The sequence below is a fragment of the Molothrus aeneus genome, chromosome 24 (genome assembly GCF_037042795.1).
Source record: "Molothrus aeneus isolate 106 chromosome 24, BPBGC_Maene_1.0, whole genome shotgun sequence".
In the NCBI taxonomy this organism is placed as follows: Eukaryota; Metazoa; Chordata; class Aves; order Passeriformes; family Icteridae; genus Molothrus; species Molothrus aeneus.
Genome location: NC_089669.1, coordinates 3,858,149 through 3,883,038, shown reverse-complemented (window position 1 = coordinate 3,883,038; position 24,890 = coordinate 3,858,149). Strand labels below are relative to the sequence as shown.

At 53.0% G+C, this 24,890-nt stretch overlaps 1 protein-coding gene across 2 annotated transcripts in view; it reads right to left on the bottom strand.

Annotated features, from left to right (window-relative positions):
- The window catches only part of RASSF5 (Ras association domain family member 5), a 32,936-nt gene extending 11,057 nt beyond the window's left edge, over positions 1-21,879 (bottom strand). The window contains exons 1-2 of one of the 2 annotated variants that reach the window (XM_066565459.1): positions 21,564-21,879; positions 10,507-10,628 (exon numbers count right to left, since the gene is read on the bottom strand). In XM_066565459.1, the coding sequence (XP_066421556.1) occupies positions 10,507-10,628; positions 21,564-21,879 (438 nt within the window). Of the gene's footprint in view, positions 1-4,494; positions 4,871-10,506; positions 10,629-21,563 lie in introns of those variants that run through there. The other variant, XM_066565460.1, reaches the window with a different exon arrangement.
- Between the last annotated feature and the right edge of the window lie 3,011 nt (positions 21,880-24,890).

Sequence of the window (24,890 nt, the reverse complement as noted above, 5' to 3'; positions counted from 1 at the left end):
TTGGTGTGGCAGCCAGAGGAAAGGGGATCCAGAGCAGCACAGGACCCGCTGTGCCCTCCCCTGCCCTCCCCAACCCACATTGCTGCTCAGCTGTAAGAAATCCCCATTGTAAGGAGTGATGCAGCCGCAGCTGGCACTTGGGCTAATGCTCCACGGGACAAAGGCTGCCCGGGACCGGGACAGGACCCGTGGCACACAAAGCCCATGGCCCAGGGCTGGGCAGGATTCACCACTCAGCCCCTCTGTGCGAGCCAGCACTCAGCTAATGAGCTGTAAACTCCTGCCAGGCTTTTATGGACAGCCCAGGGGTCACCGAGATGATGGTGACAGCTCTCAAAGGAGTTCTAAGCCAAGAGAGGCCACAAGGAAACCTCCTGTGACAGATGTTGCCATTTACAAGGATGCCAGGAGAAACACAGCCCACATTCAAAGAGCGCCCTCCCCACAGCCTCTCACCTTCTCAAGTCAACTCCCAACTTAAAAACCTTTCAAAAGCAGCTGAGGCAGAAGCTCTGTACCACACTGGGCTCCTGGTTTTGGGGATAACAGCTCCAGGTGGGACCCAGGAGCTGTCCCACCACAGCCCCACTCCAGGAGCTGCTGTGTCCCAGCCTGGAGGACCATCAGCTCAGGAACTGGGGCTTCACCAGCAAACCAGGCATGGGAAAGCAGCAGAGGGAGAAAGTCTGAGTGGACAGACAAAGGTGGACCAGACAAATCCCTGGAGCCAGGGCCACCATCCCTGCAGCCCAAAGAACACCATCTCTGCAGCTCCAGGGCCATCTCCTTACAGCCCCAGGGCCACCACCCCTGGAGCCCAAGGGACACCATCCCTGCAGCTCCAGGGCCATCTCCTTACAGCCCCAGGGCCATCACCCCTGGAGCCCAAGGGACACCATCCCTGCACCTCCAGGGCCATCTCCTTGGAGCCCAAGGGCCACAATCCCTGCAGCTCCAGGAATACCATCCCTGGACTCCAAGAGACACCTCCCTGCTGCTCCAGGGCCACCACCCCTGCAGCCCAAAGAACACCATCTCTGCAGCTCCAGGGCCATCTCCTTACAGCCCCAGGGCCACCACCCCTGGAGCCCAAGGGACACCATCCCTGCAGCCCCAGGAACTCCTCCCTGCAGCCCCAGAGCCACCATCCCTGCAGCCCCAGAGCCACCATCCCTGCCCTTCACCTCCAGCCAGTTCTCCTCCCCAGCTCTCTCATTAATGAATTTGCAGAGCAGAGCTCTGGGGATGGATCTGGCCCAGCATCACCACATTCTTGGCAGTCTGATCTCAGGCAGGGGTGGCCAAGTCCTCCCTGGTGTGCTTGGGCACAGCTCCATCCCCCTTTCCACCAGCCAGGCTGGGACAAACCAGAGCATTCCCAAAGCCAAGCTCTCCCTTTGGCTCCTCGTTCAGAGATCTCCTCTGAAGGGATTTTATGAGCTAGGCCATCAATCCTCAATTTTTCTGCTTATTAAGGAAAGATTTGTCTTAAAACATCATCAAGCAAAGGCTGGAGAAGCACATCTGAGTGTCCCTGGCTGTGGAGCTGCAGCTCAGAGCAGCATCACCTGTGACACAAACACAGCCCAGCACAAGGGCTGGAAATGAATGTGAATGCTCCAGATTTCAGTCAGAAATGTCAGAACCAAGAGCTCAGATCTGCAAATCCAGCTGCAGCAGGGAGTGGTGGCAGCTCAGGGACACTGGGGACAGGGCTGTCACCAGAGCTGGGACATCTCTGCTCTCACAGAGCTCTCCAGCCCTGCACAACACCCAACACCTCCCCTCCAACACCCACTCCCAGGGTTCACAGCACTACATTGGAAAAGGATCCACTGCTCCAGCACAGACAGGCAGGGGGGAGAATCTTACAGGAGATCTGCACTGAAAAAATCCCCAAAAAACCTTAAACACCCCCAACATTTCCCTGCTTTTGAGAAACTCAGATGAGGTGCTGTGGTTTGCTTTGGGCGCTGTGGTTTGCTCTGGGGTTCAGAGGAAAAGGCAGCAGGCAGGGGAGAGGGATGGCTGCTGCATTTCAGAGAGGTTACAGCAAGTGAAGATGGGCTCAGTGTTTTGATTGCCATGGAGATTTCACTTAGAAACCGATTTTCCTGCCACATCTCAGCTCAGCACTGAGAGCTGACAAGGTCCTCCCAGGAGCTGCATCTCAGGGGGCTCCAGGCTGGAGCTCCTCTGCATTGCAGCAGGCTGGCCATGCCCAGGCTGCCCGGCCAGCCCCAGCTGGCTCCCTGCGCCCCACAAACCTGCCCCGAGCACCAGCCAGCTCTGGGGCTGTGGGGCAAGGCTGGGTGGGATCTTGGAGACCCCTTCGTCCAACCTTTGCTTGGGTTCTGCCCCTCCTGTGCTTCTCATTCCCTTGGCCCCCTTCCCTCTCTCTCATCAGCCACTGATGCAGAACTCCAGGAGGAATTTTGCAGAGTTTTAGGCAATCAGGCTTCAGGCAGAAGCCACTGAAGCCATTCAGCTGGAGAGGCCCAAAAATGCAAAGTAATGGATCTGCAGGGATGGGGTCACATCTGAGATCTAAACCAGCTCTCTGCTAATGAAGAGTGATTTCGCTGATGGTTCTGAAAATAAAAAGGAATTACAGCACTCCTAAAAAGAGGCTCTTCAGACTAATACAGTTGTTTCAATCAGAAAAATGGTTTCTGTAATCCTACAGATCAAATCCCACTCCCTTAAGTGGCTTGATGTCCCCTCCTACCCACCCACACCTCATTTCCTCCCCAGAGATGTTTCCTGTGTCTTTCAGGACATTTATCCCTAAATTATCCAGATTTCTCTTCCTCCCGCCCCGCTGCCAGCCCTGCCCTGGGCTCAGCAATCACTCCTGGCACCCAGGCTGGACAATCAGCACCATTCCCAAACACATCCACCAGGAAAACTCACTCTGGCTCTCAGCTGATGATTCCACCCCGTGGCCAGGAGCAGGTGGTGAAAGGCAGAGCTGTTGTCACACACAGCTCTTGCAGGGGTGGAAATGCTCCACATTCAATAATTACCACTTTAATAAGGTGCCAAGTTGAAAAGAGAGGGCAGGGAGTGAATCAACACCCGAGAGAGACATCAACCACCACCACCTCTTCCTCCTGCAGAACCTGCACCACCACCAACCCCAAACAAGCCATGAACCCCCCCAGAATCATCCTCCACCAAGGCCTGAGCGTGGTTTCCACCTCTGTGAGAATCCACCTCCTCACACAGCCCCATTACACAACACCAGTTGGGCTCAGCTCAGTGTGGGGTTGTTTTCTTCATGCACAGCAACCATTTCCTCTCCACACCACCAAACCCCTGAGAGGCTCCATCTTCTCTGGCAGCCTGAGCTCTGCCACCCACGCTGCTCACATCCAGGTGAGGAGCTGGGCACAAAGGGGCTGCAGCAGCCCCCGACTCCTCTGAGAGGGAGAAATCCCAAACAGCAACAGCCCAGGCTGATTTCCAGGGCTCCTCCAGGATGATCTGCAGTGCCCTGGCTCAGACAGAGCAGCTCTGGCTGCACCAGCACCCCAATCTCCTCCATCTCCTCCAGAAATGAATCATCAAATGACATTTAAGAACCAGCAGTACGTGTCTGTTAATCATAGCGAGAGGGAGCTGCTGGCTAGCGGGGAATATCCCATCTTAAACCATTTCTGCAGAGAAATTCAGTAAAATTCCAGGCTGGCTGAAGCTCCCCCTCCAGAGCAGCTCCCCCTGCCCAAGCAGAGCCCTTGGAGCTGCTGCAGGAACCCCAAAGCACCTGCTGGGGGTTGCAGCTCTGCAGGTGCAAAAACAGCAGAGGCTGGACGGGAGCAGTCGGTGCTGGTGGTTTACAGGAGGATTTTCAGTGAAAAAGCTTCTCCCTGGGCCAGATTTGATCTCTGCAGGGCTCTCGTTCCTGTGTGAAACTCCCACTTCTGCAGCAGCACCTTCTCCTTTTATGCTCAGCTCTAGTTGGGGCCCCAAAGTTCATGGCAAGGATTTTTAATTTTTTTTTTCTTCTTTTTTAAACAGACATTTAAAAACTGTGAAGCAGCGTTGTGAACGTTGCTGAGACACAAATCTCATCCTGGGTGCAACACTGCCCAGCCAAACCCTCTGTCCTTCTCCAAGGCAGGCACACATAGTAGCCTCAAGCTCCCAGAAAAGAACCACATTCACCACCGTGCTGATCAGCTCCCAGACTAATCCTGCCCTGAACTTTCCTATCCGCCCCACAGGTGCAATTTTCACCCTCGGTGCAGATTCTGCGAGGCCAAACCACAGATCCCCGCCGGGGAGCCTGACCCTAAAAAAGATGAAAAAACACCCCGAGAACAGCGTGGATCCCCGGAAAACGGGGAAACCCGGCTTGGAAAAGGCTGAAAAAACCCCGCAGCGTGCAGACCCCTCAGAGGAGAGGGCAGGACCCCCTCGTGGCCGGCAGTTCTGCCCTGACCCCCGTCCCAGCTCATTTGTGGTGCGGCATCCCCGGCATCCCCGCGTTACCTTGGCAGGGACCTTGCTGTGCGCGCTGCGGAAGAAGGAGGTTTTGGCCGTGAAAAAGCAATCCTCGAGGTCTTCATCCAAGCTGCAGTAGCCGCTGCTCATGGTCATGGGAGCCGGGCGGGCTCGGGGGGACCGAGGCGAGCCCCGCGCTCACGTCCCCGGCTCGCCGCTCATCTGCGGCAGCTCCTTCTGCTCATCCTGCCCAGCTATTGCTGCTCGCCGGGGAACCCTTCCCTCGCCTCGCCTCGCCTCCTGCACCCGCCTCCCTGCGCAGCATGGAAGGGGCAGAGCTCCCGCTTCGCTTCGCTCCGCTCCGCTCCCGGCTCGCTTCGGTTCGGTTCGGTTCGGTTCGCTCCTCTCGCCGCTCCCGGGGTGCCCGCGCAGCACCGGCAGCAGCGGCAGCATCGCCTCCCCTTCCTGCCCTCGCCTCTCACTGCCGCAGCCCGGCCACTTCCTCTTGCAGAATTCGTGGCCCCGCTCGTAATTTTGGCCCCGGCTCGCCTGGGAGCTCTGGCAGCACCGTGGAGAGGGAAAACGCGGAGGCACGGAGAGCTGTGGGGGGCTCTGTGCCTGCCACAGCATCCCTGGGAGCTGCCGAGGCTCCAGCCGAGGGAATTGGGGTGGTGGGGATGCAGCTCAGACCCCCTCGGGGTGCCAGGACCATCAGAAGCGGGTGTCTGTCCATCCTGCAGCGGGTTTCAGAGCAGCAGGAGGAATTTCAGCACCCAGCTTGAGACAGCTTTGACTGCAGCCCAGGAAGAAGCTTCAGCCCCGGGGTGAAGCTGTGACCTTCCTGCTTGGTGGAGATCACTGAGGTTTGTGGGGCCGGGCAGGAAAAGGGCTCTGCTCCCCACAGGGACACCTTCCACTGTGCCAGGGGCTCCCAGCCCTGCCCAGCCTGGCCTTGGGCACTGCCAGGGATCCAGGGGCAGCCACAGCTGTGCCAGGGCCTGCCCACCCTCACAGGGAGGAATTCCTCCCCAGTATCTCATCTCATCCTGCTCCTCCAGGGCTCCATCCTGCAGCTGATTTCAGAGCAGCAGGAGCAATTTCAACACCCATCTTGAGGCAGCTCTGACTGCAGGCCAGGAAAAAGCTTCAGCTCCTGGGTGCTGCTTTTACAGCAGCTGTGACCCTTCCTGCTTGGGGGAAATCACAGGGGAAGGACTCTGCTCCCCACAGGATCCGTGGCAGGGACACCTTCCACTGTCCCAGGTGCTCCCAGCCCTGCCCAGCCTGGCCAAGGGCACTGCCAGGGATCCAGGGCAGCCAGAGCTGCTCTCACCCTGTGCCAGGGCCTGCCCACCCTCACTGGGAGGAATTTCTACCCAATATCTCATCTCATCTTGCTCCTCCAGGGCTCCAAGACCTCCCCCTGGCTTGTGGGAAGGTCTTGCAGCCCTGGAGGAGCAAGGTTTTGGCTTCCCACCCAGCACCAAAACCTCTCCTCCTGACACATTGCAGATGTTGCTCCAAACCCTTCCAGCTGCATCTGCTGAAGAACTTCAATTGCTCCAAAGCTTGGAGAGCTCCATGCCCACCACAGCAGCATCCCCTGAATGCCAATGGGGATGGAAAGACTGGCAACATCTGCATCCCAGAGAGAGGAAGGCAGGGATCCAAGTGCCTGATTTACAGAGGGAATAAATAAGCCCCGTTCTTATGGCAGCAGCTCGTCCCTGCAGCAGCACAGCCCCCTCTGCTCCACAGGGATAAATTTAGAGGAGAAAGAGGCTTAAATTGAGCGTGTGCAACACCAGCAGAAAGTGAGGCTTGGGAGCAGCAGCACTGGGGTCTTCCACGAAGCCTCAGCTCAAAAGTTTCCCAGTGGAACCAGGGTGCAACCTCTGGATTCTCCAAGAATCCCTCATTTATTCCCTGCAGTCCCCCAGCCTGGGACATCAGCTCCATCAAAAATACAACAAAGCCAAATAAACCCAATGCCTTTGGCCCCTTTGCTCAGCAGCAGCTCCGTGCAATGGTTCCCTGCACATCAGCCCCCCCAGACCCACAGAGCAGACCCTGGTGCTCCTGGGAGGAGACCAGCAGAGGATTTAGGCACTTCAGCAGACCCTGGTGCTCCTGGGAGGCTGATCTGGGACCCAAATGTAAAACACTCCTAAATACTGAACTGGATCGAAGCCCAAATTATTAATGCCTAGTATTACCTGGTAACAGTCTTTAAATAGGTGATATTAAAATAGTTATTTCTCTGATGCTTCCACTTTGCTTAATTTTGATAATATGATTTAATGACTTCCAATTATGCCAGCTATTTAATTTTTTTAATGTGTTTTCAGGCCTCTTCCCCTCCTGCCAGTGTAATCAGGTATCCTGTTAGTCTCCTACTGGAATATTGACATTATTTTCCTTCCATCCTCCTCTTTTCCAGCAGCAAAACCTGCCTGACCAACAGAAACCCTCCAGGAACGTGGCTGCCTGCTCAGATCAAGCAAAGCTGGCAATGATTTTTGCCTGATTATCCATAATGAATGATGGAGTTTTACTGCAGCCATTTACCCTCATTAACCCTCAAATCAGCCCCCACAGCCCAGGGAGCCCAGGATGCCCTGAGGATTCCGAGGTGCAATCCCCGGGCAGGCCTTGGGGATGGGCTGATGGATTTCTGTCTGCTGCTGCTGCTGGAATTGCAGGGACACTTTTGTTTCCTTGGCCCAGGATGGCTGCCCCTCCCCAGGGTGACACTGGCAGGGTGATGGATGGCCACAAAGCACAGGCTCCCTGTTTGTGATTAGGGCCATCAATAACCCTGGCTGGGCTGATGGCCCTGAAGGTGAAACGAGCCTCTCTCATTTCTCCAAGAGCCCAGCACTGCTGGGGCCTTGGATGTCACCCAGTGACATCCAAAGGAGGTGGAACCACACACAAATTTAAACTTCAGACACCTGGAGTGGAGAACCCACTCTGAGCCATTTGTGATGCATAATTCAGGAATATCAATCCCATCCCACTTCAGATCCCTCCTGATCATTTTATTCTGAGCAGCAGCTGCCCAGCAAAGGATGGATGAAAACCAAACCCCACACACCAAACAGAAACCCTACATTGCCTTTGGAAAAGTGCAAATTTCCATCTCCATTTCTGCACACATGCAGAAAAAAAATAAAGAATTGAAATACTTGAGATAAGATAATAAATAAGAATTGAAAAAAATTAAGAATTGAAACAAGGCTGAAATTGGTATCCTTAGACTTGCATCTTTTCCAACCTTTTCCTTCTCTTCTGCGCAAAAGGGCTCTAAATTTTATCCTGAAGATTTTAAAAGTGCTAGCAGGGTTACACATATGAACAAATCCATGTTTAAAACCTGGAATTTGTCAAAATGTCCTCTTGATACAGAAAAATATACTGTGTCAGAAGTGGGGCTACTCATATGACAGTACAGTTTAAAGAAAGGAAAACTCTTTGAAGATGCTCAGCTCTACATAGAAAAACAACCAAAAATGAAATTTTTGCAAATTTCTGTCTCAATTTCTGCACGAGCACATCAGGGTCCTCCACAGAAAGGGGCATAAACAGGGGGTTGTAATGGGGGAGAGAACACAGAACCACGGAACACCTTCATCAAGAGATGAAGAAGAAGGAGAAGGAGAACACCTTCATCAAGGCTGGAATAGCCCTTTGACTGGATCCCACCACAGCCACCAAGCCAGGTCACAAAGAGCCACATCCACTCCTGTTCTGAACCCTTGGAGGCATGGTGACTCCAGCCAGGTCACAAAGAGCCACAGCCACTCTTGTTTTGAACCCTTGAAGGCATGGTGACTCCAGCCAGGTCACAAAGAGCCACATCCACTCTTGTTTTGAACCCTTGGAGGCATGGTGACTCCAGCCAGGTCACAAAGAGCCACATCCACTCCTGTTCTGAACCCTTGGAGGCATGGTGACTCCAGCCAGGTCACAAAGAGCCACATCCACCCCTGTTCTGAACCCTTGGAGGCATGGTGACTCCAGCCAGGTCACAAAGAGCCACATCCACTCCTGTTCTGAACCCTTGGAGGCATGGTGACTCCAGCCAGGTCACAAAGAGCCACATCCACTCCTGTTCTGAACCCTTGGAGGCATGGTGACTCCAGCCAGGTCACAAAGAGCCACATCCACCCCTGTTCTGAACCCTTGGAGGCATGGTGACTCCAGCCAGGTCACAAAGAGCCACATCCACTCTTGTTTTGAACCCTTGGAGGCATGGTGACTCCAGCCAGGTCACAAAGAGCCACATCCACGCTTGTTTTGAACCCTTGGAGGCATGGTGACTCCAGCCAGGTCACGAACAGCCACATCCACTCCTGTTCTGAACCCTTGGTGACCCCACTATATCCCTTCAGAGCTGCTCCAAACACTTCCCAAAGGCACACAGAGCCTGCAAGGGCTCCATGCCAGCCACATCCACTCCAGGCAGGTCTCCTGAAGCTTCTCCCCTCTCGTCCTCCCTGGTGAGAGCCTCCCTGGCCCTGCAGCCTGTGCCACCCACGCAGCAGCCCCAGACACTGCAGGATTAAAGCCAAGCTGAGCCTTCCGGAGTAAGCCTGGGATTAGTGCACGTCCTAACAGGGATTGAAGAGTCTCCATCCCCCAGGACTACTGAAACTCTCAAAACAAGGCTGGCAGCCAGCATCCCTTGGAGATCCATGCTCCTGCCCTGGGAAATGCATTTCTGGTGCTGATGTGTGCACCCTGTGATGGAACAATCCGGCCCCAGCCCAGTATCAATCCTCTCTCACAGGCACTGGTGTCACTGTCATGTTTTCTGGGAAAATCCCTTTGCCCAGGATTCTCCTCCTGGGAAGCTTCAGAGAAAAAGGAAAACAATAATTATCTGATTTGCTTCTCCTGTGTTTTGCTCCTTTGGAATGTATTTGGACTTTGTTTACCCACAGGTGATTGTTTCATTGGATTCATGTGAATTGTTTAGATTTATTGGCCAATTATGGTCAAGCTGTGTTGAGGCTCTGGAAGGAGTCACAAGTTTTCATTATTATCTTTCTAGCATTCTGTAAGTATCCTTTCTGTATTCTTTAGTATAGTTTAGTATTCTTTAATATCATATAGTTTAGTATAGTTTCGTTTAATAGAATTTAGTTTAGTATTCTTTAATATGATATTATATTCTTTAATGTAATATAGTATCATAATTATAATCAATATAATAGGTGTATCACTTGGTGAGAAATTGAGGTTTTGGAATTTTTAGTATGTTGTGGATGGAAGCAAGATGGAGGGCACAGGGTGTTGTCCTGGGTTTCTTCTTCTTCCTTCTTCCTCATGGGTTTGGGTGGCATTTTGTAATTGGGTAGAAAAATCCACATTGTGGGCTCTTTAGGGCCAGTTATTGGGTTAAAAGGGAAATAATCCAGGTGTCAGTTCTTAACTGGATAGTTTAGTTTTAAAGACCTTGGAACAAGAGACTGTTGGCCATTTTTGTGGTGCTTTTCCAGCCTGCTGAGCCTGGTGTGGGCAGCGTGCAAAACTCTGGGTAAGATAATAATAAACAAGAACCTGAAGAGCAAAAAAATCCAGTGGATCTCTCCTTCCTGAGACAAAACTGCTCCAGGAGGGCCTCCCAGCCTGAGACCCAGAATTCGGGGAATTGGCAACAGGTACCAGGTGACACCTTGGTGACACTGCTGGGCAGCAGGTGACACCCCAGTGACACTCATGGGCAGCAGGTGACACCTCAGTGACACTCATGGGCAGCAGGTGGCACCTCAGTGACATTCCTGGGCTGCAGGTGACACCTCGGTGACACTGCTGGGCAGCAGGTGGCACCTTGGTGACACTCACAGGCAGCAGGTGACACCTCAGTGGCACTGCTGGACTGCAGGTGACAACACAGTGACACTCATGGGCAGCAGGTGGCACCTCAGTGACATTCCTGGGCTGCAGGTGACACCTCAGTGACACTCCGGAGCCCTCTCTCCCCTTGTGAGCAGGAGATCAGCTCTGTGCAGGTCACCCCCAGGCTGTGCCCCCCAGAGACCCCTCCCCACGTACCTGGCTGCAGGGTGGCACCCTGAGGGTGCTCTCTGGGGACAGCTGGCTCTGGCACGGGCCTGGCCGGCGACAATCCAGCTGGATGAGGCTGCGGCACTCCTGGTGACACGTGTACCTGCAGTCTGCAGGGACAAAGGGACAGCGTGAGGCACCGGGGCTGCCCCGGGGCTGGGGACACTGGGGACAGCGCGGAGGGACGGGGCTGCAGCAGAGGGATCACAGCACGGTCAGAGCTGGGGCACGGGCCAGGCACAGGTGCCTTCAACACACCTGTCCCTGTGCAGGAACATGTCCCCTTCAACACACCTGTCCCTGTGCAGGCACACATGTCCCCTTCAACACACCTGTCCCTGTGCAGGCACACGTGTCCCCTTCAACACACCTGTCCCTTTGCAGGCACACATGTCCCTGTTCAGGCACGTGTCCCTTTTAACACACATGTCCCCTTTAACACACCTGTCCCTGTTCAGGCACATATGTCCCCTCTAACACACATATTCCTTTTAACACAGGTGTTCCCTTTAACACATGTCCCTGTTCAGGCACACATGTCCCCTTTAACACATGTCCTTTTTAACACACATGTCCCCTTTTAACACAGGCCCCTGTTCAGGCACATGTCCCTTTTAACACACATGTCCCTGTTCAGGTACACGTTCCTTCTAATACACATGTCCTTTCTAACACACATGTTCAGGCACATGTTCACCAATCACCCCTGGAGGGTGCAGGGACACGGTGCCACCATGGCCCCAGAGAGGGCAGGGACATGGTGCTACCATGGCCCCAGAGAGGGGAGGGACACGGTGCCACCAGAGCCCCAAATCCAGCCCTGGAGAGGCAGGGACACGGTGCCACCATGGCCCCAGAGAGGGAAGGGACACAGTGCCACCATGGCCCCAAATCACTCCTGGACAGGGCAGGGACACGGTGCCATCAGAGCCCCAAATCACCTCTGCAGAGGGCAGGTCCCAGGTGCCACCATGGCCCCAGAGAGGGCAGGTCCCAGGTGCCACCATGGCCCCAGCTCACCCCTGGACAGGGCAGGGCCAGGTCCCAGGTCCCAGGTGGGGCTGAGCTCCTGCCCCCAGGTGCAGCAAGGCTCTTCTGTGCCTGTTTTCCTTGGATGCTGCCCCAGTGGCAGACATTAACCCATTCGTGCCCGGGTGATCTGCACAGAGCAGCTTTAACCCCTTCAGGCACAGGGCCCTGCTCACCCCCAGCTGCAGAAGGGCACGTTTGGCACAGGCAGCTCCAGTTATCCCAAATTTGTGACCATCACTCCTGCAAGCCCCAACTCCTCCAAACCCTCCTGACTGCAGTGACCAACCTGCTGCCACTTTAATGGCCCACCTGAGCCTTTTAATTTTTAACTGCCAGACAAACAGCCTCACATTTACTTTCTACACTGCCCAAAATTCCAGAGCGGTCACCAACCTGGAAAAAAAAATTCTATCCTAAAAACAAGGCAAGAGATTTGATTCCACAGGGGGATGTGAGTGCCTGTCCCTGCACCAGCCCCATGGCCTTGCAAAGAACCACTGAACATTTATTTTAAATATACATCTTCCTTCTTTTTTCCTTTTTCTTCCTTTTCCTTTTTTTCTTTTTCCTTTAGCATTTGGGTCATTGGTTTTGAATGTCTGGGGCTTGCAGAAAAGCAAAGGAATATCCCATGTTTGCTCTGGAAAATGATTTCTGCTCAAATTTATTTTAAATATATATATTCTTTATTTTTTGTTTTTCTTACTTTTCCTTTTTCTTTTCTTTTATTTTTTTTCCCTTTAGCATTTGGGTCATTGGTTTTGAACGTCTGGGGCATGCAGGAAAGCAAAGGAATATCCCATGTTTGCTCTGGAAACTGATTTCTGCTCAGCTCTGGTGAATTCTGCAATGCCTGAGAATGAGAATGAATGAGAGGAGCTGAAGCAGTGCTGGGAGCTGCTGCCTGAGGGGGGGAACATCAACCTCCAGAGGAAACAGGGAAATCATTTATCATTTATCATTTAACATTCATCTGGCATGAGCTGTCTGTCATTCTCCTATTCCAAGCCAGTTGTCTCAAGTCAGCCTGGGGGAAAAGCAGGGAGATTTGGCTTTTTTTTTTTTTAATTTTAATTAGAGATAAGCTGCAGTTACACAGTAATTTAATGCATGACCTTTGCAGCAACTGGAACAGCTTTTCAATGGGGGACATTGGCCAAGGCTTTGCTGGAGCTGCCAGCTGGAGAATGCTCCAGCTGTGGCTTCACCTGAGCATCTGCCACCACCACAACGTCCCCTCTGTCCCCTGTGCCCGGATTTTCACATTTGGGCAGCCAAAGGTGTCACACAGGAAATCTGCACCACAGAAACGCCAATCGCCAGGCACCTCCTCCCATTGTGGCATTTCTCCGTGGGATTAAAGGGTGACACCTCCTTAGTCACCGTCACCTATTAACAGACCCTAATCACCGCGGATCCGGTGGGGAACACTAATTTTAGAAACCCTGCACAGCCTTAGGAAGCAGCCACGTGAGCAGTTTGCCAAGAGGAGCAGGATGCCTCCACTTAGGCTTGAAGATAATTTCCATTCCAGTCAAACAATGGAACACTTGGAAATGGAGGGGTTTTTAAAAAAAAAAAAAAAAAGAGAGAGAAAAAGGTCATGATATTGTGAAAAGCTTTGGTGGCTGAAGGGAATTTCCCTTTCTTCACAGGTAAAGTCACTCAGGGGGATGAAACGGGCAATATAAATGCCCATTAAATGCTCCATCACTGCAGTCTCACCTTGGCACTTTTTGGTCTAAACCAGATGGTTTGGACTTCAAAAGAAACTTTCATAATCCTGTTGTTTATTACGTGCATTTCGTAGATTTAACACACATGTCCCCTTTAACACATGTCCCTTTTAACACACATGCCCCTGTTCAGGCACACATGTCCCTTTTAACACATCCCCTTTAACACATGTCCTTTTTAATACATGTCCCTTTTAACGCACATGTCCCCTTTAACACACATGTCCCTGTTCAGGTACACAGGCCAAGAAATGCTAATAGTGTTCTGTAATCAGGGAATAGTTGGTTTCTGACTGTGCTGGTGTGAATTATAACAACTGTTATTGTCTCACCCTTCAAATGAGAAATGGAATAAAAGTTTTTAAAACACCTCTCAGTTGCCCCATCTCTGGGTCAGCAAAGGGCACAGTCATATTTCTGCTTGTTACTTACTTAAAGCATTTTTTTGCTTGCACTAAGCACTGCTATATTACAACACAGCAATTTAATGCTGTGAAAGCCTAGTTAGTTCAAAGGGCATAAATTATGTTTGATAATAGTTACAAGTTATTGTTTGAAAAAGTCTTGTTGATTCTAAGGTCTTAATTGAAAACTTTCTTCCATGTCTATACTTTCATCTATTATCTCTGTGAGATGTCAAGAACTCTCTGTGAATTTATTTTTTACTTCTCTCTCTTGCGTGATAAAAACTTCTTTGATAGTTTTGTTCATCATTTGTTGCACACACTGAAGTATGCAGGGTATTACTACTGATATAATTACTAAAACAATAAATAGAGACTTATCTTGCAAAGCTTTTTTAGCTAAGGTGCAAAGCTCCATTCTTGGAACAAATCATTTAACTAGGACTCACTATCTTCTTTCATTTGAGCTGTCAAATCTTTTAGCTTTTGTGGATGGATTCAGAATGGTCTGACAGGTTCACACAGCACAATCTGTGAGGTCCCTGTGCCACTGCAGCCCCTGGCAGTGACAGAGCTGTCACCCCAGCTGCTGGCATGATTTAACCAAGCCCAAATGGCCCTCTGGGGTGGCAGCTGGGACAGCAGCCATGCCCTGTGCTCCTGCCAGAGGAGCAGGTGAAGCCACCTGGTGCCACAGGTGTGGTGCCAGCCCTGTGCCCACCCAGGCAGGATCCCTGTGACCGTGCTCACAGGGGTCTCAGGATGAGGATCTGACTCCATGTTTCAGAAGGCTTGATTTGTTATTTTATGACATATATTACATTAAAACTGTACTCAAAGAATAGAAGAAAAAGACCTCATCGGAAGGTGAGCCAGGCTAAGAATAGAAAGGAATGAGAACAAGGGTTTGTGGCTCAGACAGAGAGTCTGAGCCAGCTGGGCTGTGATTGGCCATTAATTAGAAACAACCACATGAGCCCAATCCCAGATGCACCTGTTGCATTCCACAGCAGCAGATAACCATTGTTTGCATTTTGTTCCTGAGGCCTCTCAGCTTCTCAGGAGGAAAACTCCTAAGGACAGGATTTTCCATAAAAGATGTCTGCGACAGATCCCCACGTCCAGGCTGGGCTCAGCAGTGCCAAGGCAAACCCCACACCCCAAAAATCAGCAGCAAACCCATTCAAAATCCCCCAAATCCCATCAGCACCTACCTGGAAGCAGCAGCACCTCCCTGCTGGGCCTCCTGGGTGGGCACAGTCCCCTGGAGCAGGGCTTGCCTCGGGGGAAATGCCTGAAGATTTGACGGATTCTCTTTGTTACAAGCCCAAAACAAGAGGCTGCTCCCTCCTCCCCCTCTGGCATCCTCCAGGAGCTCTCCAGGCACGTCCCAACCCCAAATGCTCTGGGATACAACTTGCTCCAGTGCCTGCTCTGTCTGCTCCCACCAGAGGCCTTTTCCCCCACGGAGATAAAGCCCTGACATTGGCCATTTACAACCTGCTGCCATCTCAAGGGTTATTTATTTATTTTTCTGAGCAGCTCAGGGCTCTTGCATCTCCTGTAAGCCATGGAAAACTTTCTATTTCTGGGGCTTTTTGCTTGATAAGATAAAATAACCCAACGGAAGAGATTAGGGAGAGAAAGCACAGGACTGGGCCCTGTGCAGGGAGGTCTCTTCCCCCCATCCTCCCTTCTCTCTTTGCTGCTTTTCAGCACTTTTAAACACTGCTTTTTCAGTCTTTTAAAGTTTGAGGGATAAAAAAAAGTCCCCAGTGTTTAATCAGAGGTTAAAGGAACACACTGAGATTAATTATATTTATAATATTGATTTAAACTCTGCACATAGTTAAGAGAGGCTCGTAGAGCCATCCATGAAAATCAGGATCAGGGCTTTAAGTGACTTTTTAGCGATAGGATAAGAAGGGTGGCTTTAAAATAAAAGGGATTTAGATGAGATATTGGGAAGGAATTGTTCCCAGTGAGGGTGGGGAGGCCCTGGCACAGCTGGGGCTGCCCCTGGATCCCTGGAAATGTTCCAGGCCAGGTTGGACAGGGCTGGGAGCACCTGGGGCAGTGGAAGGTGTCCCTGCCATGGCAGGGCTGGGGTGGGATGAGCTTTGAGCTCCTTCCCACCCAAACCATCCCACGGTGGATCAGTTACAGCTGTACCAGGTGTCCTGTGATGGGGTGGGACACAAACACCAGTTCAGCAATGCCCCTGGAATCTGCCACTTTGTACCCCGTCCCCACGCCCTCCCTGCTCAGGACAAACACCCAGCACCACACAGGGCGTGAAAAAGATGGAATTCAACCAGTCCAAACCCCACCCTGAGCAGCAAAAGCACTGAGTCCTCTCAGGGGGCTTTTCAGCCACCTCTCTCCTTCCCAGAGCCACACCAGCAAACTCCACCGAGCTCCAGTGGGATGGAGCAGAGGGAGAAACCCAGAAACCAACCCGAGAGAGCCTCTCTCAAACCTGAAACCCAAAAACCAACCTGCAAGGTGGGGAGCTGGAGACCAGCAAACCCCACTGAGCTCCACTGGGATAAAACAGAGAGAGAAACCCAAAAACCAACCTGAAAAGTAGGGAGAAGCCCAAAAACCAACCTGGAACTGGGAGCTGGAGACCAGCAAACTCCACTGAGCTCCACTGGGATGGAGAAGAGGGAGAAACCCAAAAACCAATGAGCAAAGCAGGGAGAAACCCAAAAACCAACCTGGAAGGTGGGAGCTGGAGACCAGCAAACTCCACTGGGATAAAACAGAGAGAGAAACCCCAAAACCAACCTGCAAGGTGAGAGATGGAGACCAGCAAACCCCACTGAGCTTCACTAGGATAAAACAAAGAGAGAAACCCCAAAACCAACCTGGAAGGTGGGAGCTGGAGCCTTGGCTGGTGTCTCTCTCCATAAACCCTTCCCAAGGCACCCAGGTGGAATGCAGCAGGAAACATCACCCTGGAGAGCTGGGGCACCCCGGGCGCCTGTCCCACAGCTCTGGGCAGATCCCTGCCCACAGCCCCATCCCCGCCCGGGGAGGAGCACACCCTGCCTGCAGTGGGCGGGAGGCACCCCTGGACCCCACCCTGTCCCCACCCATCCCCACCTGGCAGCAGGAAAAGCTGCAGGGATCTGCCTGGATCAGCTGAACGGGACAGAAATGCAAAGTGCTGTGGGTCCTGTCGGCGATCGTTGTTTACAGTGGTGAGGCTGAGTGTGGGAGGAGAGACACAAAAACCACAGGAGCAGCAGCAGCAGGGGGCGAGCAGAGCCTCGTGCGGGTAAAGGACTCGGTAAAGAGCTCGTTAACTTAAACAAACGGCTCCCTGAGAACCAGCAGGGTTAGAACTGAAGCTTGCTCTACAAATCACAAAGAGAAATCGTGTTTTACCAGCTTAAGGAAACAGGGGCTGATTCAGCACAGGGCCCTGAAAACAGCAGGAGCTGCTCAGGGAGATCGGGGCAGCTCCAGGGCAGAGGCACAAACCCCATTTGGGAGCTGAGGTGAGGAGAACAGAGGCACAAACCCCATTTGGGAGCTCAGGGGCTTTGCTGGGCTGAGCAGAGGCACAAACCCCATTTGGATGCTGAGCTGAGCTGAGCTGAGCAGAGGAACAAACCCCATTTGGATGCTGAGGTCTCAAGCTTTGCTGGGCTGAGCAGAGGCACAAACCCCATTTGGATGTTGAGGTGCTTTGTTGGGCTGAACAGAGGCACAAACCCCATTTGGGTGCTCAGGTTTTTGCTGAGCACAGGCACAAACCCCATTTGGGTGCTCAGGTTTTTGCTGAGCTGGGTCTGTGTGGCAAGAGCTGCAGATCAGAGCTGGCTCCAGCTTTGCAGAGGTGCTGGGCACGCTCTGAGGTTTCCCTGCAGGGCTGCCCCACGCCAGCCCTGCCCACAAGGGAAGCAGCCAGGGCTGGTTTCCTTGCAGAGAAACCACCCTTCAGCCAGCCACGTGCTGTTTTATCAACAGAAATATCAAAACACTTCATTTTCGCTTATCAGAGACACCAAGGGAAGCGCCTGAGCCATTCCCACCCAACCCTTCCCAGCAGGAAGCTGCCCCAGCTCCGAGCCCAGCCTGGTTTCTGTGCTGTCCCAAAGGCCAGTGGAACACGCAGAGGGCTTTGAAGCTGCCATGAGTCACCAGGACACCCAAGAACTGCACCCAAACACCCCAGAGCACCTCTGCACCCTGCTCCTCCCCGCTGGGAGAAGCTGGCAGGAGAAGCTGTCTGTCCCCCAGCAGCAGGACAGACATTTACACCCACACAGAGGTGATTTATTTTACTGCAGACAGCTCTGAGAGCTGACAACACAAAGCCACGCACGTTAGACAGGAGCTATTCAAGGCACAGCTACTCCTCCTGCCCAAACCATGCCCTCCAAGGCTGAAAATGAGGATTTTCCAGGGAATTCCAGTAGGATTTGCTCCCATCTCCCCATCCTTTCACGCTGACACCAGTTGGGAACAGGATGCTGGATGTCTGTCCTGCACAGAGTCTGGAAAATTCCAAATAAAAGCAGGGGGAAAAAAAAAGGCTCCCATGCCTCGGGCAACACCTGCACCAGCCCCAGGGGCAGCACCCACAGGCAGGGCTTGGGTTAAAATCAGAGAGGGTCCCCCTGAGACTCCTTTTCTCCAGAGTGAACTGTAAATAATCACAATAAATTAATATATTGTAATATATTATTTAATTTATTCGATATATAAATATTAAATATTTAATAATACTATTTAATATTAATATATTAAATATTTAACACTAATATTTAATATTAATATATTAAATATATTAATTTATTTAATTTAATATATAATATAATATATAATATATTGAATTTAAAATAAAATTATTTAAATAAATTATATAATATAATAACTAAATAAAATAAAATCAATTTTTAAAAATAAATAAAATAAATAAATGCATGTCGCTTTCCCATTTTACTAAATACAGCCAGATGTGACGTAAATAAAAATAGGCCAGAACTGCACAAACAAAAACCTGAGTATCCTCAGGCTGCAAGTCAAAAGCAAACAAGCAGCAACTCTACATCAGAAAGAAAAAAAAAAATAAATGTTCACCGAAGGGGGAGAGCACGCCCTGTCTGCAGCTCTCAGGCATTTTTAATGGGAATCACTATTGGGATGACAGGGAATGCAGATATGAGTGTCCCTCCCCCCCATCCCGGTCGTTTGGGGAGTTTTTGAGGCAGAACTACTCCCACGGTCTGCATAATTCTGCGAAATGAAAAGGGAAATGGAGTTATTTAAAATCTGTTTCAATATTAGTATGGAAAACATCCTGCCAGTGAGAAGTCCCTCAAACCAGCTCTTTATGCAGCATTTCGCAACACCACAAAATTCTGTGAGTTTCTACTTCAAGTCAGGATTTCAAAGCACAAGAACCTCACCTCGCACCTCACCCCAGCTTCAAGGGCTGGTGGAAAAGCCTCGCCAAATATTTTCCCCCTTAAATAAACCTTATTTCTGCTAAACTCGACATTGCTTTAAGCACACCCGTTCATGCCGGGAGCTCCCCGCCCCGGGGAATCACCGGGCCCTCAGCAGCTTTTGAGGGAATGAACCGGGAATGCCAGGCAGAAAGCAAAGGTGCACCCTAGAAATCAGATTTACATCAGATTTACATCAGATTTACATCCCCCTCCTCCCACCAGGGTGCCAGCCCCGCCGTGTCCCCGCGTCGCGCTGTGCTGGCGGCTGGGTGACATTTAATTAACAGCAGTCATTAGGGCTAAGCCCTAATTCGCTGCAGCAGGGCCAGATGGTGCTGCTGCCTCCCCCGACCGCCCTCCATCCCAAACGGCGCCGGGAGGCACCGGAGAGAGCCCTGCCCGCCCCACAAATCCCCCAAAAATCATTGAATGGGTTTGTGAGCTAAGGAAAGCCAAGCTGGGCACCAGAACTGCCTGAGCCAGGCACTGACTGCCCCGGTGCCCCCTAAACAACCCCAAAAATGAGCAGCGACCATTCCCCCACCCCCAGTGGGACGGGTCAGACCCAAATTCGCACCGGCACGGCCTCGCTGCCCTCCACACCCGCACCGAGGGCATCCCCACAGGTGCAGGTGATGTGGGTGCAAACCTGTGGGGAACGGCATCAGCACTGACACATTCTCAAAAAAATCAAAATCCCCCAAAAATCAAGAGGCTCCTGACCCCCACCAGGAAATTTTCAAGTCCCTCAAGGCCCAGCAGCTGCATCCCAAAAGAGTTTCCCCGAGTGAGCGGGGCAGGAGCGGTTTCACAGCCAGCAGGGCTCAAATCCCGAAGTTATCAGTGACAGCTTTGCAAAAACCTCTTCTTGTCCCCTCCCGCCACACCTGACCCGGGTCACTCCTCACCAGGGAGCGGGAGCAGCACCCGGGACAGGGCACAGGGCGGGGGTGTCACCGCACAGCCCCAGCTGGGTCCCCTCCGTGCCCATTCCCAGCCAGGGGAAGCGTGAATCAACCTCTCCTGCAGAGCACCAACAGCACCAGCACAGCCCGGATCCACATCAGGGAGCACTGGCACAAACCATCCCTGGCACAAACCATGGCATAAACCATCACTGGCACAAACCATCAATGGCACAAACCATCCCTGGCACAAACCATCCCTGGCACAAGCCATCACTGGCACAAACCATCACTGGCACAAATCATCATTGGCACAAGCCATCCCTGGCACAAACCATCCCTGGCACAAATCATCATTGGCACAAACCATCAATGGCACAAACCATCCCTGGCACAAATCATCCCTGGCACAAACCATCCCTGGCACAAGCCATCCCTGGCACAAACCATCCCTGGCACAAATCATCATTGGCACAAACCATCAATGGCACAAACCATCCCTGGCACAAACCATCCCTGGCACAAACCATCAATGGCACAAACCATCCCTGGCACAAACCATCCCTGGCACAAACCATCAATGGCACAAGCCATCATTGGCACAACTTCCCTCACCGGGGTTCGGGCAGAGCTTCAGGCACAAATTCTCGAGGACTTTACCCCTCGCTGGGAAGCTTTACATAGGCCAACCCTCCCTGCTCACCGCGAGCTGCCGATGCCAACCCCGCCCAGCAGCGATCATCTCCTCTTTCCTGGAAAAGCTGCATTTTCCAAACCCGCCCGGCGGCACCGCACCCACACGCGGAGACCCCGGCCCGGCCCGGTCCCTCCCGGTGCGCAGCCCCCCGGGGGAGCGGGGGGACCCGGCCCGGTGCCAAACCGGACCCCAGGGTGCAGAGCTGGGGCGAGGGGAGGGAGAGAGGCCGGGGGGAGAATCCGGGCAGGGTGAGGGATGCGGGGAGGGCAGGGGTGCGGGACAGCGAGGGGCAGGCAGGAGACAGTGAGGGGCGGGCAGGGGCTGGCAGGGGACAGAGTGGAGCAAGCAGGGGATAAGCGGGGGACAGGCAGGGGACAGTGAGGGGCGGGCACGGGACAGAGAGGGGCAGGCAGGGGACAGAGAGGGGCAGCAAGGGGACAGAGAGGGGACAGAGAGGGGCAGCAAGGGGACAGTGAGGGGACAGAGAGGGGCAAGCAGGGGACAGGCAGGGGACAGAGAGGGGCAAGCAGGGGACAGGCAGGGGACAGAGAGGGGCAGGCAGGGGACAGTGAGGGGACAGAGAGGGGCAAGCAGGGGACAGGCAGGGGACAGCGAGGGGCAGGCAGGCGACAGGCAGGATGGGATAAGCAGGGGACAGCGAGGGCCAGGCAGGGGACAATGAGGGGCAGGCAGGGGACAGCGAGGGGCAGGCAGGGGACAGCGAGGGGACAGTGAGGGGCAGGCAGGGGACAGGCAGGGGCAGGCAGGCGACAGGCAGGGTGGGATAAGCAGGGTTCAGCACTCACAGTCGCAGCGCAGGGCGCGCTCCCGCACCGCCTCCCCGCACAGGTCGCACCATCCCCGGCGCGGCAGGCGCGGGGCGAAGCGGTGCCCGCGGCCGCGCTCGGGGGGCTCTCCGGGCGCCCCGAAGATGCTCCGCACGTCGGGCAGCAGCCGCGGGGCTCCCCCGCGCCGCCGCAGCCGCCGCGCAGCCCTGGCCCCGCCGGGGCTCCCCTCGGGACGGGCGGGGGTCGCGGCGGGGCCCGGCGGGCGGCGGCGCATGGAGCCGGGCACGGGGGGCGGCAGCGGGCGGGGGCACGGCCCCACGGCCGGCGATGCCATGGGCTCGCAGCGGCGGCGGCGGGGCGGGGCGGGCGCTCGGCCCGGCCGGAGGGAGGAGACGCGGCGGGGAGGGCGGGGGTGGCACCGGGAGCGGCCCCGGGGCGCCCGTCCCGTGGGGACCCACCCAGGGTCAGGGTCGGGGTCGGGGCGCTCCGCGCTCGCTGCCCCCGCGGTGTTGGCGCTGCTCGCCCTGCGTTCCCCGGCGCGCACCGGAATGTCCCCGTGCTCTGTCGCCGGGAATCCCCGCTCAGATGGGACTGGGATTCCCCGGGGAGGAGGTCCGTGCATTCCCCGGGGGGCTCTCCCTGCCGGACAATCACCCCCGTGGGGTTGGGGTTCCCCAGGGGGGTCCCTGCATCCCCCGGGGCTCCCACAAAGCACAGCCACAGGATTTTCCCCAGCGCAGCCGCGTCCCCGGCGCTTTGTCACAGCTCTGTCCCCGTGGGAGCAGCACGGTCACACGTGGGGAGAAGCCCCTGTCCCTCTGTGGGGCTGTGACACGCAGGGATTCCCTCCCCCAGCTGATCTCCAGTGGGAAACCTGAAAGGGAAAATATGGCAGCAGCTCGGGCTGCTCCATGCAGGTATTCTGTACCAGGAGTTCCTGTTCCTTTTCCCTTTCCTTTCCTTTCCTTTCCTTTCCTTTCCTTTCCTTTCCTTTCCTTTCCTTTCCTTTCCTTTTTCCTTTCCTTTCCTTTTTCCTTTCCTTTCCTTTTTCCTTTCCTTTCCTTTTTCCTTTCCTTTCCGTTTTCCTTTCCTTTTTTTCCTTTCCTTTCCTTTCCTTTCCTTTCCTTTCCTTTCCTTTCCTTTCCTTTCCTTTCCTTTCCTTTCCTTTCCTTTCCTTTCCTTTCCTTTCCTTTCCTTTCCTTTCCTTTCCTTTCCTTTCCTTTCCTTCCCTTCCCTTCCCTTCCCTTCCCTTCCCTTCCCTTCCCTTCCCCTTCCCATCAAATCCTCCCACAGCTGTACAGACAGACCAGAGAGTTTGAGCAGCCACTGCAAAAAGATCGAGTTACCAGTAGAAAAACTGCCAGGAGTCAGACACTGTGTGTGCTGCCGCCCCTTCCCCTGGGCATGTCCCCCCCTGGCACTGCCGGTGTCCCTCCTCCCAGCCGGGGGTGTCACAGGGCTGGGAAGGTCCCTGTCCCCCCTCCCGCTGGCCCGAGGGTGATTGCTGCTCTGGGTGCGTGGCTGGAGGGTGACACAGCCCTGAGCCCTGCAGGACACCCTGCAGACACGGCACCGGCCCTGCTCTGCTGCTCTCCCTGCTCCTGGTTTGGACACTGAAATTCCGACAGAATTATCCCTGAATTTCGGCCGGGGATGTCCTCCACAAGCTGTTCATTGTATCAGGAATCACCCACAATAAGGTCTAGCTGGCACCTGGCTGGGAACCTCCTAAAACCATCCTGGACTTTCATTTTCCCAATATCATCCCAAGAGACATCTCCAGTCTCTGTTCTGCGGTCTCAGGGCATAAGACACTAAATCAATTTAATATTTTCTGTCCCCACAGCAAGCACAGGCTGCACAAGAGGCTCGTGACAGTCATTGTCCTTCCCAGCTGTCCCTTCAGGTATTCAGAGCTGACAGCACAGGGAGCTCTTTTAGGCCACAGGATAAATTTTTTTTTTGGGCGGGGGGTGGAAGAAAAACCCCAAGTAATTAACATTGGCAGGAAAATTCTTGTTTCATTTGGATTCCAGAAGTCCCCTCTGCACCATTCTGGACTTTCATTTTCCCAATACCATCCCAGGAGACAGCTCCATGAAAATCAGGATTTTAAAGAAAAGAGGGAGAGTGACTTTTTAGTGACAGGACAAGGGGGGTGGCTTTAAACTAAAAGAGGGGAGATTTAGATGAGATATTGGGAAGGAATTGTGCATATTCCCATTGTCCATTTGCATTCAGGTTTTTGGGAGAGAAGGGAGGGGAGAGGCAGAGCTGGGCTGGCTGAATCCAGGCTTAGGGGAAGCTGAATTTGACGTCTCCCGTGTACTCCTGAGGACAGGATAAGCTGAGAATATCTAAATCCTTTTCAAGGATTCTAATTTGAAGGATGGATTAAAACACTGGCTCTGAATCACAGCAGCCCAGTGCCATAAGCAGCCCCTAATAACAGCTGCAAACCAAAGGAGGAATAATGCAGCTGGGAAAATTGGGAGTTTTGCTCTGTGCTAAGCAGCAAGATTAATTTTTAGAAGATCTTTTCCTTCCCAATTCAGGACTTGCTTTCATGCCTCCTCTGCTTCTGCTTGAAAACAGCAGCAGATTTATTCCTCAATTGTTCCACAGAAGTTTGGTATTTTGTCATATGTCCTCCACAAGCTGTTCATTGTATCAGGAATCACCCACAATAAAGGAAATTTCTGAGGGTGAAGGTCTAGCTGGCACCTGGCTGGGAACCTCCTAAAACCATTCTGGACTTTCATTCTCCCAATATCATCCTGGGAGACATCTCCAGTCTCTGTTCTGCAGCCTCAGGGCATAAAAATACTAAATCAATTTAATATTTTCTGTCCCCACAGCAAGCTCAGCCTGCACAAGAGGCTCGTGACAGTCATTGTCCTTCCCAGCTGTCCCTTCAGGTATTCAGGTTAAAATATTTTTTAGGCCACAGGTTAAAATTTTTTTGGGGGGGAAAAAGAAAACCCCAAGTAATTAACATTGGCAGGAAAATTCTTGTTTCATTTGGATTCCAGAAGTCCCCTCTGCAGCTGCTGTGTTACAGCAGTTAAAGCATGACAAGGGCTATTAGCAGAAGTTCTTTTTTCTGTTTGCCAAGAAATAAATCCCTTTTAGCTGAAGCCAAACATGTTCCAGGTCAAATGCTCAGCTGGTGCGAGTCAGTGCAGCTCCACTGAGTGCCAGGAGGTGCAGCAGGGACCCTGCTCCTTTATGAACATCAGAAAATTCTGCCTGGATTCAAAATAACGTCCATTAGAACGCCCAGCAAATCCCAGAAAATAATTCTTAGGAGAAAAGCTCTGAAGGGATGGATTAGCTCCACCTCTG